Source organism: Microcaecilia unicolor, chromosome 3 (genome assembly GCF_901765095.1).
Source record: "Microcaecilia unicolor chromosome 3, aMicUni1.1, whole genome shotgun sequence".
Taxonomy (NCBI): domain Eukaryota; kingdom Metazoa; phylum Chordata; class Amphibia; order Gymnophiona; family Siphonopidae; genus Microcaecilia; species Microcaecilia unicolor.
The window spans coordinates 526,867,070-526,887,907 of record NC_044033.1 but is presented as its reverse complement, the minus strand read 5'-3'; the positions used below and the strand labels follow the sequence as shown (position 1 = coordinate 526,887,907).

Genomic DNA, 20,838 nt, shown 5'->3' with positions numbered 1-20,838 from the left:
CCACTACTGCCAACTCCAGACTTCGCGCCTTCTGTCTCGCTGCACCCTACGCCTGGAATAAACTTCCTGAGCCCCTACGTCTTGCCCCATCCTTGGCCACCTTTAAATCTAGACTGAAAGCCCACCTCTTTAACATTGCTTTTGACTCGTAACCACTTGTAACCACTCGCCTCCACCTACCCTCCTCTCTTCCTTCCCGTTCACATTAATTGATTTGATTTGCTTACTTTATTTATTTTTTGCCTATTAGATTGTAAACTCTTTGAGCAGGGACTGTCTTTCTTCTATGTTTGTGCAGCGCTGCGTATGCCTTGTAGCGCTATAGAAATGCTAAATAGTAGTAGTAGTGGTTTACAATCACTACAAACAAAATACAACATTTTAAAAGAAAAGAAATTAGGAACTCCAACTCAAAAAGGAGATAGAATAAGAAAAGCAAGACTCAGTTAAGCAAGATAAGGCACACATAGCTGCTCAGACATGTTGGCCAGTACGTCACAACTCCAAGCCAGATGAAAAGGCATTTGTAAATAAATGAGTATTTAAAGCAATCTTAAAACGTGAGTAAGATTGTTCAATACGGACGGCAAAGGGCAAAGCATTCCACAAAGACAGCCAGACTCAAAGACAAGAAAGCTGAATGGCGAGTAGATTGTAAGTCTGGTACGCTACCGCAGGGATAGCTGAACAACTCTGAGTAGACGAGAGTAAGGAGCATATTGGATAATAAGGAAAGATCAGAGATAAGATAGAATCTGCATGTAAAGTATTTTCTGATTAAGGATCAAAATTTTGCATTGTATGTGAAAAGTGAATGGAAGCCTACATTTGTCTTATTGATAATTCTGCTGTGGGTTTTCATCATTCATTCTGGATCAACTCAATCTTCTATTTTTTTTTTTTAATTTGTCATTACAGGGAAAACAGCTGAGGGAGGGGGGAGAAGGAGAGGCAAAGTGGGAAGGGGAAGTATGTGCAACAGATGTCTGATGGCCAAAGTTATAAATGACTCATAAAACCTGCAGTAACATGGAAAAACACAGCATTTGACTATCAAAGAACAGTTTCATTAGTTACAGCATGACGTTAACTATCCTGAAAAAGCAATGACCTTGCTGCTTCATAACATGTTCCACTCAATTAAAGATGGGTGCTTGGAGGAAACCCCCCTGTGATGGAAAATATTAAAAATTGCTTTTCAGTCTTGCTTTAATCGATAATACATTTTTAAAATCCCCTGTCTTTGACCCAAAAGTGACTTTCCTGGTATATCTCAAAGAACAGGCTGGTATAAGATAAGGCACCTCTTAAGAACAATGTATGAGATAAGGCGCCTCTTAAGAACAATGTATGTCCCTGAAGCCAGCTTGTGCAGAAGGGGGGCGGGTACTCTTGAGGTTTGGTAAATGATTCACCTGGCCAGTGGTTTGTTTTCTTGAACTGAGAGAGTGTGACGGCATCCCCATGCACATTTCTGGATAAGTTTTAGCTTTAAAAGGGGGCTTGTTGCGGTGGAACTCTGGGGCTCATTCTGTGAGTGGAAGCATCGTGCAGAAAAGACTTGTTCCTGGTCTGGACGCTTCAGGCTTTCGCTGCAACGGGCCTCTCAGCTGATGAGATAAGGGCCTGAATGATGTAATTCCTGATCAGTGATGATGATGTATGTATATATATAAACTAGTAAAAGAGGCCTGTTTCTGAGCAAATGAAACGGGCGCTAGCACGGTTTTCGTCGCCAACACCCCCCCTCCCTGGCCAACCCCTTCGTTGTTCTGCCATTGCTCCGCCCCCAACGTCATGACGTTTGACACGAGGGCGGGGCCCGGAGCGATTTCCCACCCACCCCCGCCTCCCTGCCTCCCTCCCTGCCAATCCCTTCGTTGTTCTGCCATTGCTCCGCCCTCGAGGGCGGGGCCCGGAGCGATTTTGGTGGCTTCACCACCACGAACCTTCGAACCTTTTTGAAGGAAGTCAGGGCTTGGCTTCACTGACGTCAGTGTCCTCAGAACGTTGAGGGTGAGTTTTATTATAGTAGATATCTTTCTTATTTTACTTTTCTATAGCCTTCCTTTAGTAATGTACTCGATTAGTGTGTGTGTATTTCTTAATCATTGTGATGCAGTAACAATAATGACTTATACACTCTCCAATTAAAGTGCAAATAAAGAGTTTCATTTACCCAATATGAATCTAAAAGAATCTGTAGTATTTTTGTCTTTGAGTAGTCTGTGGTGATCAAGTGAGCAGGCTGCAATACTGAAGCAATACACCCCCCCCCCCTCAAAAGATCTCCAATTTTGCCCTTACCGAGATATGAAGACAACAGTGCTAGAAGTGTGTTTGTCTCTTCAACTCCAAAACATAATGCAGCATTTGTAATATTTTCACTGAAATTCCAAAAGGTTTTGCAGACTAAGCTAGCAAGCTGCCAATCTGAAGGCCCAAAGTCTCTTAAACAATCCATTAATCTGTTAAATATTTCAAAAAGACAGAATTAATCATCAATCTTAATCATCTGGATTTAAAGGTATTTCTGAGCATTTCTCACTGAAATAGTATGCTAAGATGCTTTCAATGATGTGCAACAGCTCTCGGAACCTTCCCGGGCTTCAGAACTGCTCCAGAATGAAGCAGAAAGGGCTTTTACTGCCTAATTGGTAAGATGAGGCACAGTAAGATAAAGTTAGTGGGAAGGCAATATCTGTATTTGTATTAATAATTTAAAAGCTGTGCTATGTGGTTACTCAGGTTCCTCATGTCTAATATTACATTTTGTTTAAAGGTCAGAAATCATTCAATGCGACATATGTGCAATGATAAGGGAAATCAGGAGGCAAGCAAAAACTTTTTCACATCACTATATCTGAAGTGGCTCTATACACAACAGTTACATATTTGGCTTGGGTGGCCCCAAGTTATACCTTGTTTTCCCACATCCGAGTCAAACGTTTACATTACAATATAGAGACCAAAATCCACGGAGTCAACATTCAAAGTGATTTAAACAACCATGAGGAGACTGGCCATGAAATGGCTTGTGTGGGGCTACCCAGGGATATTCAGCAGCTCTTAACCGGAGAGTGACGCTGAATATCACCTCTAACCGCCCATGCTGAAACCAGCTGGTTTGTGGGTGGTCTAGGGGTGGGGCACAGGCTTAGCCAGTTAGCAGCCATTTTCAGTCCACTAACCAGCGGAACAACCATATAAAGTTAGGATAGAAAAATGGCTGCCTTAACCTTATGCAGGGAGTTAACCAGGTACTGGTCTGAATACTGGCCAGTGCCGATTAACTTCTGGGTCCTGGCCAATGTGCCACAATCCCCTTCCCTCCCTCCTCCACCTCAGGAGCAGAGAAGCAGCCCCCTACCTCCCTCCCAACCCCCTCGGAAAAACCTCCCTTTTCCAATCCCCCTCCATCCCACCCCAACCCCCCAAGAACACAGAATCAGCCTCCTACCTCCTTCCCAACTCCCTCCCCATTCCCATCCCAATGCCCCAGGAACAGAGAAGTAGCCCCATACCTCTCTCCCAGCCTCCTGGAAGAAGCTCCCCTTCCGATCCCCCTCCCTCTCTCCCACCCCCCAGAAGTATAGAGGCAGCCAGCCCTTTTGAACCCCTCCCAACCCCCCTGAGAGTTAGTGGGGGAAAAACCAGGCCTACTTCCTACTCCCATAGCCCCCCTCCCCCCCCCCCCCCCCGAGCCTGGAATAATTTGAAAAAGTACAAAACATGAACATTCCACACTTACTTTTGAACTCCACCCTCCTCTTTCAGAAGGGCTCGTTTATCGCTATCTGCTGTCAGATTTATGAGAACTCCACAAGCAGAAAAGCAGACATCTTGATGTTTAGCATCCAACAGCGCAATCATGAACTTGTACACTACATTTCAGAAAGAAATTAACAATTACAATTATTGTCATAAGGAAATATTGGGACAGTTTGGGGCTGAAAGATAGCCTGGCAGGTCTGGTGCATGAATTTTAGTTGCCCTAGGAAACCCTTCTGCCTTGCTCCCCCACCCTCTTCCCCCATCATAAAACTTTAGAAAATTAATATTGTGTATTTATATTCCACATTTATACTAACAGGATTTTACATGACAAATGAAAACGAAAAGCAGCACAACAAAAAGTCATTAGAATTAGAGTCCTGTGATATCAACTTTTCACTTTATTGTGCTTTGTATAATTATATTTACATGTACTGCTGTAAAGTCAGTCAAAAAGAGCTATTAAAAACCCTGCAAAAACACACAAACCTAAATGGCACACTTGCAATATGAAAACAGCACCAACACACAGAACTAACACAGGAACATTCCTAGTTAGGAAAAAAGGCATAAGTACATAAGAATACACATACTGGGTCAGACCAATGGTCCATCTAGCCCAGTATCCTGCTTCCAACAGTGGTCAAGCCAGATCACAAGTATCTGGCAGAAACCCAAATAGTAGCAACATTCCACGTAGAAGCCCAAAGAATAGCAAGATTCTAGAATCCTAAAGAGTAACAAGATTCCATTCAGAGTCCCAAAGAGTAGCAACATTCCATGCTAGCAATCCCAGGGCAAGCAGTGGCTTCCCCCATGTCCATCTCAATAACAGACTATGGACTTTTCCTCCAGGAACTTGTCCAACACTTTTTAAAACCCAGATCATCTTATTTTCTTTTCCATGTTTTATTTTGTTTGATTTCTATTGATAATCTTTAAGAGTGGACTAACACGGCTACCACACCTACTTAAAACCCAGATACAATAATTGCTGTTACCACATCTTCTGGCAAAGAGTTCCAGAGCTTCACTATTCTTTGGAGTGAAAAAATATTTCCTCCTATTTGTTTTAAAAGTATTTCCATGTAATTTCATTGAGTATCCCCCGGTCTTTGTACTTTTTGAAAGAGTGAAAAATTGATTCACTTCTACTCGTTCTACACCACTCAGGATTTTATAGACCTCAATCATATCCCCCCTCAGCCATCTCTTTTCCAAGCTGAAGAGACCTAACCTTTTAGCCTTTCCTCAAATAGGAGGAGTTCCATCCATCCCCTTTATCATTTTGGTCACTCTTTTTTGAACCTTTTCTAATTCCACTATATCTTTTTTGAGATACAGCGACCAGAAAGAACACAATATTCAAGGTGAAGTCGCACCATGGAGCGATATAGAGGCATCGTAGTATTTTCGGTCTTATTTTGCATCCCTTTCCTAGTAATTCCTAGCATCCTGTTTGGTTTTTTGGCCACCACTGCACACTTGGGAGAAGATTTCAACGTATTATCTACAATGACACCTAACCCTTTTTCTTGAGTACCGACTCCTAAGGTGAAGGACCCTAGCATCAGCTAACTATGATTCGGATTACTCTTCCCAATATGCATCACTTTGCATTTGTCCACATTAAATTTCATCTGCCATTTGGATGCCCAGACTTCCAGTTTCCTAAGGGTTTCCTGCAATTTTTCACAATCTGCATGCATTTCAACAACTTTGAATAATTTTGTGTCATCTGCAAATTTAATCACCTCACTCATCATTCTGTTTTCCAGATCAAGTCTAAATATGTTAAATAGCACCGGTCCCAGTAGAGATCCCTGCGGCAGTCCACTAGTCACCCTCCTCCACTGAAGAAATTGGCCTATGACCATTTAAACTACCCTCTGTTCTTCAGGGCGTTTGGTTGATGGATGGGTTTTGAGATTTTTTTGGGTTCTGCTGTCTGTATTATTTTGTACTGTTTGTGCATTTTTATGGAGTGTTTTATTGTACCTTGCCTAGATTGTTGGATAGGTGGGTTATAGATGTATTAAATAAATAACCAATTCTTAATCCACAGGACATTGCCTCCTATCCCAGGCCTTTTTAATTTTCTCAGGAGTCTCTCACGAGGAACTTTGTCAAAAACTTTCTGAAAATCCAGATACATTACCTCAACCAGTTTCCTTTATCCACGTTTGTTTACGCCTTCAAAGAAATTAAGCAAATTGGTGAAGCAAGACTTCCCTTGGCTGAACCCATGCTGACTCTATCCCATCAAACCATGTTTGTCTACATGTTCCGTAATTTTATTTTTTATCATAGTTTCCACTACTTTGCCAAGCACCGATGTCAGGCTTACCAGTCTGTAATTTCCGGGATCACCCTTTTAAAGATTGGAGGGTGGCCAGTGTAACACCAATCTTCAGGTATTACAGATGATTTTTGACGACAGGTTACAGATCACTAACAACAGATCAGCAATTTCATTTTTGAGTTCTTTCAGTACTCTCAGGTATATGCCATCCAATCCAGGTGATTTATCACTCTTTAACTTCTCAATTTGTCTTCTAGGTTCACCGAGATTTCTTTCAGTTCCTCCGCAACTTCACTCTTGAAAACCATTTCCGGTACAGGTAGATTCTCTTACATCTTCTTCCGTAAAGAATTAATTCAATCTCTCCGCTATGGCCTTGTCCACCCTGAGTGCCCCTTTTGCTCCTTCATGATCTAACGGGTCCCATGGATTCCATCACAGGCTTTCTGCTTCTAATGTGAATCCAGACTGCCCCAATTTGACTGCCCCTATCGGACCGACCGTTCACTTGTCTATTAGATTGTAAGCTCTTTGAGCAGGGACTGTCTCTCTTTGTTAACTTGTACAGCGCTGCGTAACCCTAGTAGCGCTCTAGAAATGTTAAGTAGTAGTAGTAATGTACCTGAAAAAGCTGTTACTATGAGTTTTTGTCTCCAAGATGTCTTCATATTCTCTTTTAGCCTTCTTTATCAGTGCTTTGCATCTAGCTTGACACTGCTTATTAATACAGCCTTGACTAAGGCTGTTGTGCCTTAATCTAAGACAAACTATCTAGAACCTTAGAGCTTGCCCCATTCTGTCTCCAAATATCAGCTATGAAAGATGAAATCAGTAAACTCAAGAAAGAATTGGCTGCAATTAAGGAGGAATCCAAGACTATCCCAGTTCACAGCCAATTTACCACCAGCACTGCCACAGAGAATAAAGCAACAGAGGAATAGATGGGTCACAGTAGGCCCAGGTGGATTATGACCCGTGTCTCAGAGACATTCACCCTCCCAACCTTGGCCCCTATTTAATTCCTTTGCTGCATTGGACCATTATGATGCAAGGAACATAACTCAATTCAAAAGACATTGCCAAAACAATGACAGATCAGCTTAAAGCAGAAAATTCTTACTGCTAGGAGCCTTCATTGTAAAAGGCATTAACTTATGAGCACAGTTCAAGGGTCCCAACCTACTGAAATGCTTACCAGGATTCTCTGCTACCAGAAGTACCAACCAAATACTGAACGTGATACAAGAAGAGAGAAAGGATTCTAATACTGATATTGTAATTCACTTGGAGAGAAATGATCTAGCCAACAATAGCAAGTTTAGGTCTCCTCTATGTACCTCTCTGTCTCCCTCAGCTCCACCAAGTCTGCCACTCTAGCCTCAAGAGAACGGACACACACATATGACATCTACCAACTGGGAGATAATCATACATGTGACACTCAATGCAAAAGACTGGATAGCACCCCTCTCGCTGCTGGACTGCTGACTCCATCTTAGTGTTTTTGAGTTTTTCAATAATTTAAAACTTGATACAGTATTAAGGATACTAGCCTAATATAAAAGTGTCTTTTAGTTTATATAGTATATTGTATGATATATTTAGTGTTTCCTTCTTAGATGGTAACGAAATGTATTTAAAACTCTGTAAGAACACTTCTTGCTTGTTACCCTAATTACAATAACTGACTATAAATGAAGAGTTGTCCTAGGGGTGGGTGGGAAGACTAAACTAGATCCTAGATCCTGCAGTGCCTGCTAGATTCTGTTAATGCTGTATTACAAAGTTTTTAAAACTAAGTGGAAAAGACTATGGAGATTAGTTGATAAAATTACTTTTTATATTTTTATTTTGCCTAACACTAACCTACAATTCCTCCTTTAAACCCCAATCTTTAAGTTCCCAAAGCACAAAGGAAAATAGCTTTCACTTATGTGCTCTTCTCTCGGAACTTCTCAGAAAGAAAGTTCAGTGGGACCTTTCCTCTTTATATAGTTTTGAATCTAAGGGGCCTCTTTTAAACAGGCTCTTTGAAGCTGACTCAGCAACCTATGCAAGTATGCTACTTCCCCACATCTTAATTAACACTTAATTGAGGTCGCTGGATGAGCTACCTCTCCAGCAGCCAAGGAACAGAAAATAACTGCCTTTTAGAATAAGAGTTTTTGGCTGTTTAGTTTCTACCTCTAGAAAAGGTTTCAGTTTAAAACTATGGGGAAAATGCCTATTTCTAGAGAAAATTTCACTTTAAAACTAGGGGAAAAGGGTTTGTACACTATGGCAACTAGTTAATGATGCTTGCTTTTCTCTCTCTCTCTTTATTCCCCCTTTATACTAAACTAGATCCTGCAGTGCCTGCTAGATTCTGTTAATGCTGTGGTACAAAGTTTTTAAAACTAAGTGGAAAAGACTATGGAGATTAGTTGATAAAATTGCTTTTTATATTTTTATTTTGCCTAACACTAACCTACAATGCCTCCTTTAAGCCCCAATCTTTAAGTTCCCAAAGCAAAATAGTGTTTACTTACTAGAGAAATGTCCTCTTCTCTCAGAACTTCTCAGAAAGCACTTCTTAGTGCTTAAAACTAAGGGGCTCCTTAACAAAATTACCCCCACTGTACCACCCCTCCATCGATTTGATCCACCCATCATTGCAACATTTCCCAGCTGCCACAGTAAGTTAGTTAACTATGAAGACAGCCTTTCCTTGCACTCGACCAACTTTATGGAATGCTCTTCTGCTGGATTTCAAGATGGTGAAGAATGTCTTTTCATATTTTTGTTTATTTATTTTGTTACATTTGTACCCCGCACTTTCCCACTCATGGCAGGCTCAATGCGGCTTACATGGGGCAATGGAGGGTTAAGTGACTTGCCCAGAGTCACAAGGAGCTGCCTGTGCCTGAAGTGGGAATCGAACTCAGTTCCCCAGGACCAAAGTCCACCACCCTAACCACTAGGCCACTTCTGTTTCTGTGAGTCTGACGTCCTGCACGTATGTGCAGGACGTCAGACTCACAGAAACAGAAGCCTGCACGGCCGCGTTGCTGATCTGCAAGGGCAGGCTTCTACATTACTACTACTTATCACTTCTATAGCGCTACAAGGCATACGCAGCGCTGTACACCATACACAAAAAAGACAGTCACTGCTCAAAGAGCTTACAATCTAGATAAGACAAGCAGACAGAACAATTAAGGGTAAGGGGATAAATAGGTGAGGATAAAGGACAGGGCAAGTGAGCAGTGGTTAGGAGTCAAAAGCAGTGGTAAAGAGGTGGGCTTTAAGTTTGGCCTTGAAAACGGCCAAAGACGGGGCCAGACGTACAGGCTCGGGAAGTCTATTCCAGGCGTGAGGTGCAGCAAGATAAAAGGAACGGAGTCTGGAATTAGCAGTAGAGGAGAAGGGGACGGATAAGAGAGATTTTTCTACAGAACGGAGTACTCGAGGGGGGGGGGGGCGTAGGGAGAGACAAGTGTGGAGCAGTACTGGGGAGCAGCAGAGCGAATACACTTATAAAGCCTGGCTATATGAATAAGCTTTTCAAGTATATTTCATTTTTTTCGTATGTACATTTGTATTAATATTATGTTCATACTGTGGTATTTGTACACCACCTTGTTACCATTATTGTTACTACAATAGCTAAAAAGAATAAAAGTAAAGCGGTAAACGCTAATTGAGTCTCCTGGGCACACAAGACCACAGTGAAAAATCGCGTCTCTTAGACCGCGGAAAGAAAAGAACTGATGGGGGCACTCGCGTCGCGGGCGGGAAGCCGTTCGCGCATGTATGGTGTGTGTTCGGCCCGCGCACGGCACGTTCTAGAAAGTTCTTCTTTGCTTTGCAAGTTTGTTCCCGTCTCCTGGGCCGTTGCGGATGACGACCCAATTGTGCAGAATAATCAGCCTGCTTGTCCTCGGAGAAACAAACATTCAGGGATGCTACGTCTCACTCATTAGCAGTGTGTCGCACTCATTTGAAAGCTCTCACACTCGCGGAGCCCTATTTCTCACACAGAGCTTCAGTGCCAGAGACTGATCTTGATCACTGCTTTCATGAGAGGGAAGCCTTAGAGAAGTAAACCAAGTGGTCCGACCAGAAATCTGAGCACACCTTCCTGCCTGCTGCTTCCCTTTGCCCTCTTCCTCCCTTTACTGTAAGTACACGTGCTCTTAAACCGATGTACATACTTTTAACTACTGGATGGAAGAGCTCAAAAACTGTATCCAAATTGCTCCCCACTTTATCTATATTCTTTCAGAGGCTTCAAAGAAAAGCCAATATCATTTAATGCTGCCTTGATTCATTTGCAAAGCAATACTACACTTAAATCATTCTAGATTTATACCCTGGATGTATATCGTCTGAAAAATCTCAATCTTTGGCCTTCACTCTCACTCCTTGGAGTGGTAAATCTCACTCTTTGGGATGGCTCACCCTTGACATCTCTGAACATGTAGCTCAGCGGAGTCCGCTACTTCTAGTTAAACTGTGACCTGTGTACATCATCTGTGGCTACCAGGCAAGAACATTTTAATAAACTTATACCGCTAGCCTAAGTTATTCCATTTAAACATGGAGCCAAGGGATTTATTTGCTTTCAGATTTTAGTACATGTGTACAGAACACAGCTCACCTTTCTTTTGCACAATGAAATCACGGACCTCCTGGTATCTGGAGAGATTGCCAAAGACCCGTGCAGCCTCCAGGATCCCATCCATACTGTCGCTTATCAAAAGTTTTAAAAGCACTGCCAAATTAAGAGAAAAATGACATTATTTTGCTGTCAATAATATATATATTTACTGCTATTTGCATTTTTCTTTCCCAGTCTTGCAAAAGGTTCTTGTCCAGAATGCAAAATCTGAGAAAAAACAAACAACCAGAGACTTTCCTGGTGCTATCACCCAGTGGCGATCCTAGGCTAGCTGACACCCGGGGCGGATCGCCTATGCGCCCCCCCCCCCCCCCCGGGTGCAGCATCCCCCCCCCTCGGCGAAATTACACCCTCCCCGGGTTCCCCTCCCCCCCCGGGTGCATTTTTACCTGCTGGGGGGTGCCGCGCGCCTGTTGGCTCCGAGTCCACTGGGGGGGTGCCGCACGCCTGTTGGCTCCGAGTCCGCTCGTTCCCTGGCTGCTGCTCCCTCTGCCCCGGAACAGGAAGTAACCTGTTCCGCGCAGAGGGAGCAGCAGGGAGTGAACGAGCGGACTCAGAGCCCACAGGCGCGCGGCACCCCCCCCCACCTCCCCAGCGGCGTGCACCCGGGGCGGACCGCCCCTTGGTACGCCACTGCTATCACCAAGCTGAAGGTTTCAGTGAAATCTACCAAATATAATACAAATCTGTAACTGTACCACAAACGAATTTTGTTAATCTCTCACAGAATTACATAGTAACATAGTAGATGACGGCAGAAAAAGACCTGCAGGGTCCATCCAGTCTGCCCAACAAGATAAACTCATATGTGCTACTTTTTGTGTATACCCTACCTTGATTTGTATCTGTCATTTTCAGGGCACAGACTGTAGAAGTCTGCCCAGCACGAGCCCTGCCTCCCAACCACCGGCTCTGCCACCCAATCTCTGCTAAGCTTCTGAGGATCCATTTCTTCTGAACAGGATTCCTTTATGTTTATCCCACGTACTTTTGGATTCCATTACCGTTTTCATCTCCACCACCTCCCGCGGGAGGGCATTCCAAGTATCCACCACCCTCTCCGTGAAAAAATACTTTCTGACATTTTTATTGAGTCTGCCCCCCCCCCCCCCTTCAATCTCATTTCATGTCCTCTAGTTCTACTGCCTTCCCATCTACGGAAAAAAGGTTCATTTATGGATTAATACCTTTCAGGTTGGGGCATTTACAATTGCCAGCTTATTTTTTGCAGAGGCTGTTAGATGCGTATTAGGGTCACCTAGATGTGCAGTGGCAGGAATCATTCTACAAAACTACACATCTAAAAACAGTGGCATCAGCAGGCACCTTCTAAGTGCCAATGTCAGCTGATTCCAGAAAATACACAATGAGAGCAGCCAATTCAGAGCCAACCTCCTAAAGGTAATTTTTTACATTTTAAAAGGGATGTTAATTATTTATTTAAAATTTCATATAGTCCATCCAATCATCAGAGGGCAAAGCACAACTTCCCCCCCCCTCGATCGCTCTTTTCAAGCCCTGGCCAGAACAAGAGTTTGTCGTCACTATTGACGTTTTTAAAAATATGCGCATGTTCCTCCGATCCACACCTGGAATAACTCCCTTTGAATCCACGCTTCCTGCAGCAATTCTATGTGTAAGTAATGGCATTCCAAGAGGGGAAATTATCAGTGATCAATGTGGGCAACTGACATGCCATTTTACCACCGACTATGCTTTTAGCATAGGTCCCATGTTATGCAATGAGACCTGGGCTGGGGGAGGGCATAAAAACGGAGCTGTTACTGTACCTTATTTACCAAAGAAGTCACCAACCTGCAATGCCGCGCAACCTGAGAACGATCCACGAGCAAACCTCCTTCCGCAAATTATTGAAGACCCATCTTTTTGAAAAAATTTACGGAAAGAACCAAAACACATAAAAGTCCACACTCACTGTTCACTAATGCATCAATACATCCACTTCTGAACTCTCATCCCCCGTAATCTCACCTCACTCATACCTTTACTCACAGAAATATGTATACCATACATAATGCCCTTTTAACCTCCCGCTGTCTCCTTCTAATGTTTCAAGGTTTGGTTCCAGTGTTTATATTCCTTAACAACACTTTGATTGTCTCGCATAACTCTTCACAATGTAATCCATAACCAAGTTGTAACAAATTGTATGTCCATCATTCATATCGTATTGTAAGCCACACTGAGCCCGCAAAAAGGTGGGAAAATGTGGGATACAAATGCAATAAATAAATAAATAAATAAATAAATGTTATGCAATGAGACCTGGGGTGGGGTGGGGGGGGGAGGGCATAAAAACGGAGCTGTTACTTTACCTTATTTACCAAAGAAGTCACCAGCCTGCAATATCTCTGTACTACAGGTTACTGACTCCATGGTAAAAAGGACTAATGTCACTTTTGTTTTGGCGGCTAGGGCATGGAAGCAAACTACCCTCCCAGGACTGGCAGCAGTTATGCAGAGATTGGACTCTATACATTTGATGTCTAAATTGACGGCCATGCAAACTGCTCAGTTGGTATCTTATCATAAAGTGTGGGACAGTTATGTGAAGTGGTCCTCCTGTCCGGACTCTTCCCTCCTTCTTACATAAGGGGGTTAGGAAAAGGCTGGGGCTGGGGTAGGGGTTCTTTGTAGAATAGCATGGACTACTGCTAGATGGCTCATTTCGGTAGTACGATTCTTTGTACACAGTTGATGTTATGTTTACGGTGAATTATGATATGCAGTATGAAGTGGTATTTTTTTTCCTTCAATAAAAGCTATTAAAAATAAATAAATAAAAAGGACTAATGTTACCTGCAAGCCACCTTAGTCCAGCAACTAGGGAGCATTGGGCTGCCAAGCTGCACGGGGGTGGGGCTCTGTCCAACAATGTAGATAGATAGCATAGGGTCGCCCGCAAACCAAATGCCCCTCTAAGATGCCCCCAAACCAAACTAGCCCCCCCCCCTTAGAGATGGTCGACCTAAATGTTGAGATGGTCGTCCCTGGTTTTCAGCCATAATGGGAGCCCATGGGAAGATCTGATTTAAGTAAGCTTCCCAAATTGCGAGAAACCTCTGCTGCCTCTTTGGAGATAAATGCGTGCCCTGAGACTCCCAGATCATAAGCTCATGAAGCCTATTTCGCCAGTACCAAAAAGAGGGGAGGGGGCGTGGCGGGGCATGCGGCAAAACCCACTGGGTGAGAATGTATTTTTTCCCCAAGACACAAGCTTTACCTAGAAACAATTTTTCTGTGAGTATGTTTTAACAGACAGATGCCAGGTACTTCCATGCAGGAGTGATCTATGTTTAATGAAAACGTTGCTTTACTACTACATAAATTATTGACGCTTTCTGAAAGGTAAAACGAATGGTAAAAACCACACTCACATTCAGCAACTACCAGCTTCCTTGCTTTGATTATGGAGTTCTGTCCTTGATAGTAGGATAAATTGTTGATCGTGGCAGCCGTATTGATTACCAGCTCCTCACATTCATCAACTGATTTGTAATCTACAAAGTAGCAACAAAGAAAAGAGTATTACAAATGCTTCAAGCGTACTAAAGGTGCACAAGCAAATCCATCACATACTTCGTACACAGCATTTATTGCCAAATTCTATATACCGCGCCTCAATTTCCGCACACAAATCAAAGCATATTCTGTAACAATGAAAGTAACTTAATTGGTAAACTAGCTAACCAACGCTGTTAATTGGATGGTGGCAAGTAATTATCAGCACTAATTGGCATTAATTACAATTCATGTGCACAACTCGCTAAGCATATTCTCTAATCCGTGTAAATTCCAAGTCACAACAGTTGAAAAGGAGGCGAGGTTATGGACGTTTCTAAAATCTATGCACATTATTATAGAACTAGTAAAAAAGACCCGTTCCTCAAAGAAATGAAATGGGCGCTAGCAAGGTTTTCCTCGGAGAGTGTATGTTTGAGAGAGTGTGTGTGACAGTGACTGTGTGAGAGAGAGTGACTGTGCGAGTGTGTGTGTGTGACAGAGAGTGAGTGAGACTGGGTGCGAGTGTGTCTGTGAGAGAGAGCGCGTGCGTGTGAGATTGAGAGTGTGTGCCAGGGCCCCCCCTCCCTCCCAGTTCCAATGTCCCCCCCTCCCTCCCTCCGAGTTCCAGGGTCATCCCCCCTCCGTCCCTGCGAGTTCCAGGGTATTCCCCCCTCCCTCCCTGCAACTTCCAGGGTCATCCCCTTCCTCCGACTTCCAGGGTCGCCCCCCTCCCTTCCTCCGACTTCCAGGGTCCTCCCTCCTCCCTCCCAATTCCAGTGTCCCCCCTTCTCCCTCCCTTCCAGTTCCAGGGGCGTCGTCCCTCCCTTTCTCCCTTCCAGTTTCACGCCCCCTCCCTCCGATTTTTAAAAGTCATCTTCACTTATCAAGTCAGGGTTACGGCGGCCGGCAGCAGCGGTAAAACACGTGCAGGCTCGGCCCTTCTCTCTCTCAGCTGTGGTCCCGCCCTTGCGGAAACAGCAAATGACGGCGGGACCACAGCTGAGAGAGAGAGAAGAGCTGAGCCTGCACGCGTTTTACCGCTGCTGCCGGCCACCGTAACCCTGACTTGTTAAGTGAAGATGACTTTTAAAAATCGGAGGGAGGGGGCCTGGAACTGGAAGGGAGGGACGACGACACCCTCATGTGTGTGACATGCCCTTTCCTCTCACTGTTCCGCCCTCAACGTCATCATGTTTTGACGCGAGGGCGGGACAAAGAGAGATGGTGACACACTGACGAACCTTACGTACGCTTCACTTCAAGTGTGCCACGGTCAGCTTCAGAACATTGGAGGTGCTTTTTATTATTAGTAGATATGCCCGCTGTGTCTTAATATATGCGTCAGGATTTACACCAAGTAAAATATGGCCTAAATGAGGTGCTCATCATTATTCTATATACCATGCAGACATTTAAGCCTATTCTATAAAATTTAGGCATACTTTAGAGAATACGCCTAGGTATATTTTTTTACCATGTGGATTTTTCAGGCACCATCACCTCAAGACGTGTTCCTTTCCCTCTTCCAGACTCAGAACACTGGGGGTTTCCACTGCAATTCTCAAGTAAATTTATATGATTTTTGTCTTTGCTATCTAATGAAATAATCTCAACTGCCAACGTCTGCTCACAGCAGCCTAAGTGATATCAAATGTTAACTATTGGCCTGTGGTATTCGGATTCTTTGGATTGTGTCAGTATAAGTAAAACAACTGCTTAAATCTAATTCACTGTTTATTTACAAGGAACAATGTAGGTGTATAATTTACATTTAAAAAATCCAGTGTACAAAAAAAAAAAAATAATCTCAAAGGCAACTACAAAAAAACATATTACAATATCCAAACTAAAGTTAAAACAGTAGGCGACTCAACAGCATTTCTAACGGAAAAAGAAAAGAAAATATCCATAAGGTATCTAACAAAGATTTAGGACACGTTTGCTAAAGCTTAGCACGTGCTAACAGAAATTATCACGTACTAAGTTCCATGCAGCCCAGAGGAATAAAACTGGCTGTGCAGTACCTAGCACATGCCAATGTCCTTTAGTAAACATGACCCTTAATACCAAAATGCATCTTGTCTATTCCACTTGTTTCGCCACCACATCATTCAGGGAACCCAAGGGACGCCTTCTTTAATCCAAAAGTTAAGTTCAAAAAGCCCAGAAAACTCAGAAAATGCCTTTCTTTAAGCCTGCTGAGATTTTTAAACAATTTAAAATTTGATACACCACGATTACATAGCAACCAATTTTTGAATGCGTTACGATTGTAACTTGGTTATAAAAGATAAAACTTAATTATTGAGGGGTCCTTGTACAAAGCGGCAGTAAGCCCCACGCCGGCTTAATGCTTGCTAAAAGGGAAGTACCACTGGGCTACTTCAGCTTGGAGAAAAGATGGCTGAGGGGAGATATGACAGAGGTCTATAAAATAATGAGTGGAGTGGAACGGGTAGATGTGAAGAGTCTGTTTACTCTTTCCAAAAATACTAGGATTAGGGGGCATGCGATTAAGCTACAAAGTAGTAAATTTTAAAAGAATCAGATAAAGTTTCTCTTCACTCAACGTGTAATTCAACTCTGGAATTCGTTGCCAGAAAATGTGGTAAAGGCGGTTAGCTTAGCAGAGTTTAAAAAAGGTTTGGACGGCTTCCTAAAGGAAAAGTCCATAGACCGTTATTAAATTAGACTTGGGGAAAATCCACTATTTCTGATATAAGCAGCATAAAATGTTTTGTACTTTTTTGGGGATCTTGCCAGGTGACCTGGATTGGCCACTGTTGGAAACAGGAAGCTGGGCTTGATGGACCTTTGGCAATACTTATGTACTTAGGATATTTTTCTTTTTAGATTTTATTCTGCTACTTTTACCTTTTGGGAATGCTGTTGAGTCGCTCTTTGTTCTTACTTTCATTTTGATGTTATTGTTTTGTGTGAAGTTGCATTATTTCCTTTTTCTTTCTTTTGAACATTGATTGTAAATAATAAGCTGAACATCACACTACTTGTTGTATTTGTGGTGTCAGTAATTTATGTGATTTTTTCATAATTACCATTTGTTATAGATGCCTCATTATAGTATATACAATTTGTCATAATAAGGAACTGCATTTGGGCTATGTAAGAACTGAAATCACTCCAGCAGGGGCGTATCTGCGTGGGGCCTGAGGGGCCTGGGCCCCCGCAGATTTTGCCCTGGACCCCCCTACCGCCATCAACTCTCCCCCGCTGCCGTTCTTACTTTTGCTGGCGGGGGACCCCAACCCCCGCCAGCCGAGGTGTGCTTCCACCTGCCGCTGCCGTAAAAACATCTTCTTCAGCCGGCGGGGGACCCCAAACCCCCGCCAGCCGCCCCGCGGTGTTTGAAATTCATCTTCGGCCTCCGTGGCCGTGCTGCTGTGATAGGCGCTGTTGAAATCCACTTCGGAGTCTGACGTCGCAGCACGTACAACGTACAACGACGTCAGACTCCGAAGTGGATTTCAACAGCGCCTATCACAGCAGCACGGCCACGGAGGCCGAAGATGAATTTCAAACACCGCGGGGCGGCTGGCGGGGGTTTGGGGTCCCCCGCCGGCTGAAGAAGATGTTTTTACGGCAGCGGCAGGTGGAAGCAGACCTCGGCTGGCGGGGGTTGGGGTCCCCCGCCAGCAAAAGTAAGAACGGCAGCGGGGGAGGGTTGGCGGCGGGAGGGGGGTGGAGAGAGTCACATTGGTGGCGGTGGGGGCTCGGCGGTGGGGGGGGCGGCGGCGGCGGGGGGGGGGGCTAAAATGTGCCCCCTCCCTCTGGCTCTGGCCCCCCCTACCGCCGGAGTCCAGATACGCCCCTGCACTCCAGCATCCCTTCCTTGAACTTGTGGTGAACTAAGCTTATGTTATACTTTTAGACTTTTATGCATAGGAAAGCTGATCCTGGCAAGAATCGGATTTGGGGAACTCTGAAGCACAATAGTTTCCTATAACTGACGAGTTGCTCCCTTTGGTTTTAGTTGCTGTACCTGACTCCTCTTTGGGATTTACAGTGTGAAGACTTTACCCTCTTCTGCATACTTTATAATTGCGGAAAGGCTTTTGGTTAAAACATATGGAGGTACTATATGACCCATTGCATTTGATTTCTATTTGTATTTCTGTTTGAGTTGGTGCTTTGGCTTTACAATAAGGACATCCAGTTAAAAATTTACTAAATTTGTCAATATTTAATTTGTCAAATATATTTCACCCGAAAGATATTGTTCACTCAATTCACAAAAAGTGGAACTGCTAATTATCCTCACTGAGGACTCAATATACTCCCATTTACAACTATGGATCTATTTTATTTGGAAGAAAAAAAAAGTCTCAGTTCCTGCTGAAAAATTTCTTAGTAGAATAGGAAATTTATAAAAATGTCCCCAACTACATCCAGCATTTTCTATCATTGGCCTAAAAAACAAAAACCCTCCAAAACAATATCCTCTTCTTTAAATGTTTATCTTTTTATCATTGATACGTGCAATGTATTTTATAATTATGAAGATTCCTCTGTGAACATCATGACATTTATTGATGTAAACATTATGTGCACGTCTCAGCGTCTGCTTTACCTGGGGGCACCATGTTTGATTGGTGTGTGTGGGATAGAAACTGAAGAGAAAAGTTGACTAGGTAAGCTGTCGTGTAAACCAAGAGGGAAATGTAGAGATTTCTTTTGATTATAATGGATTTGAAGAAGGGTTCTTTATTTATCTTTCAGAAAGAGAGGCAAGGAAGGGCACCCCCTGACGAAGCAGGGTGAAACGGGTCCCCGTTGGGATCGTCCAAATCAAGTTAAGTGCTTCTGCTTTTACCGCATAAAGTTTACATCAATAGATGTCATGATGTTCACAGAGGAATTCTCATAATTATAAAATGCATTGCACATATAAATGATAAAAAGATAAATTAAAGAAGATATTGCTTTGGATGGTTTTTTTTTTTTTTGGAGCCAATGATAGAAAAATGCTGGATGTAGTTGGGGACATTGAAGGAAAAAAGCCTCAGCTCCCACTGTTAACATTTTGTAATAGAATTGGGAATTTACTCAAACAAAATAGATCCCTAATTGTAAATGGAAGTATATTGATTCCTCACTGAAGAATTAGAAGTTCCACTTTTTGTGAATTGAGTGATCAATATTTAATTTGGGCATTTATTTTTTGAGGGTTTCCTTCTCTTTTGTGTTGAATGCCTTTATAACATAGATTATTATTATTTGTTACATTTGTATCCCACATTTTCCCACCTATTCGCAGGCTCAATGTGGCTTATATAGTACCGTAATGGCGTTCACCAGTTCCGGTATGAACAAATACAAGGTGTTCTTGTGGTAGAATAAGGTTCATGTATGGTAGATACATTGGGGAACTTAGGGAGGAAGAGGGAAGTTGGGGTGTGTCCATTACGATCTTTGGGTTTGTTGTGTTGCAGGTATTCAGGCTTTTATGTTGGGTCGGTGGGATATTTGGTGCTTAAACATTGGCATCCACATTAGAAGTTTACCCTCTACCTCTGATGGGGTGATTTACTAACTTGGGGTAAAAGGGGCCCTGCACTAGCGGCAGTGGCCTTTTTTGCCACACATTGAAGCCCTTTTTACTGCAGTGGGCAAAAAGGATAAAAAAAAAGACATGGCCATGTGGTAAGATTGCACTTACCACGTGGCCATATGGGAGGGAGCATTTATTGCCACACATTGAGATGGCAGTAAGATGCCAACTGGAAATTTCTATACAGGTGCCCTGTTATGAGATTGCTTCCTTACCGTCTGTCAATGAAAACAATACAAGATTCATGGGTAGATCACTCTTGGAAAAAAACAAGGCATGAAATGTTACTAAACATCTGAACTGTGCAAAAAAACGAAAAATAAAGTCAAGGTTCTTACTCAGTACTCTAATGAGCAGTGCCACACAGTTTTCAGAAGCAGCGAGTTCTGCCCCTATGCTGGGATGGATGGATATGTTGGCAAGCACTCTGATCAGCTTAATAAGAATATCTTCTACCGCAGAAGGAAGCTTTTCATTTTTGTTCTTTGCTTTTCCGTCTCCTTTCATTTGTTTTTCACCTATGTCGAGTTCGTAGTAAGTGTGGAATAATGAAAGCAGTGAGTCCATACTGCCTTCTGCAGTGAAAAGCTGCTCACGGGCCTGGCTGTTCTTTGCTGTTAAGTTGCCAAGGATGAAGAGAAGACGGACCACTAAATCCTAGAAGAAAATACACGAGAATCATTACTGAAATTCTAGTGAATGCAGTTATGGAAGCCACTGCTTTGTTTGAAAGCTCCTGAACCAGTTGCAAGATGTACAGCAGGCTCATACTTACAACGCTTATTGGTACACATGTAAATTTTCGATAAGGCAACTGATTGGCAGTGTATATGTGTACTTTTCAGCCTATATAAATCCAGCTGATCCTCAGAAACAAGGTATTTGCACACACTAGGTTTAAATATCAGACTGTGTGGATAAAAGGACATATATATACTTACATTGCTTAAAAGATGTACGTTTGAAAAGGAAATGCCCCAAGACATGGAACACATCATCGAAAACTAC

The 20,838-nt window shown here is 43.0% G+C and overlaps 1 protein-coding gene across 2 annotated transcripts in view; it reads right to left on the bottom strand.

The window, feature by feature from the left end:
* ARMC2 (armadillo repeat containing 2) overlaps positions 1-20,838 on the bottom strand; it is a 179,302-nt gene that overhangs the window by 7,269 nt on the left and 151,195 nt on the right. For both annotated transcript variants that reach the window (XM_030199186.1, XM_030199187.1), the window contains exons 13-17: positions 20,169-20,487; positions 14,135-14,257; positions 10,716-10,829; positions 3,752-3,884; positions 2,308-2,468 (exon numbers count right to left, since the gene is read on the bottom strand). In XM_030199186.1, the coding sequence (XP_030055046.1) occupies positions 2,308-2,468; positions 3,752-3,884; positions 10,716-10,829; positions 14,135-14,257; positions 20,169-20,487 (850 nt within the window). The remainder of the gene's footprint in view (positions 1-2,307; positions 2,469-3,751; positions 3,885-10,715; positions 10,830-14,134; positions 14,258-20,168; positions 20,488-20,838) is intronic.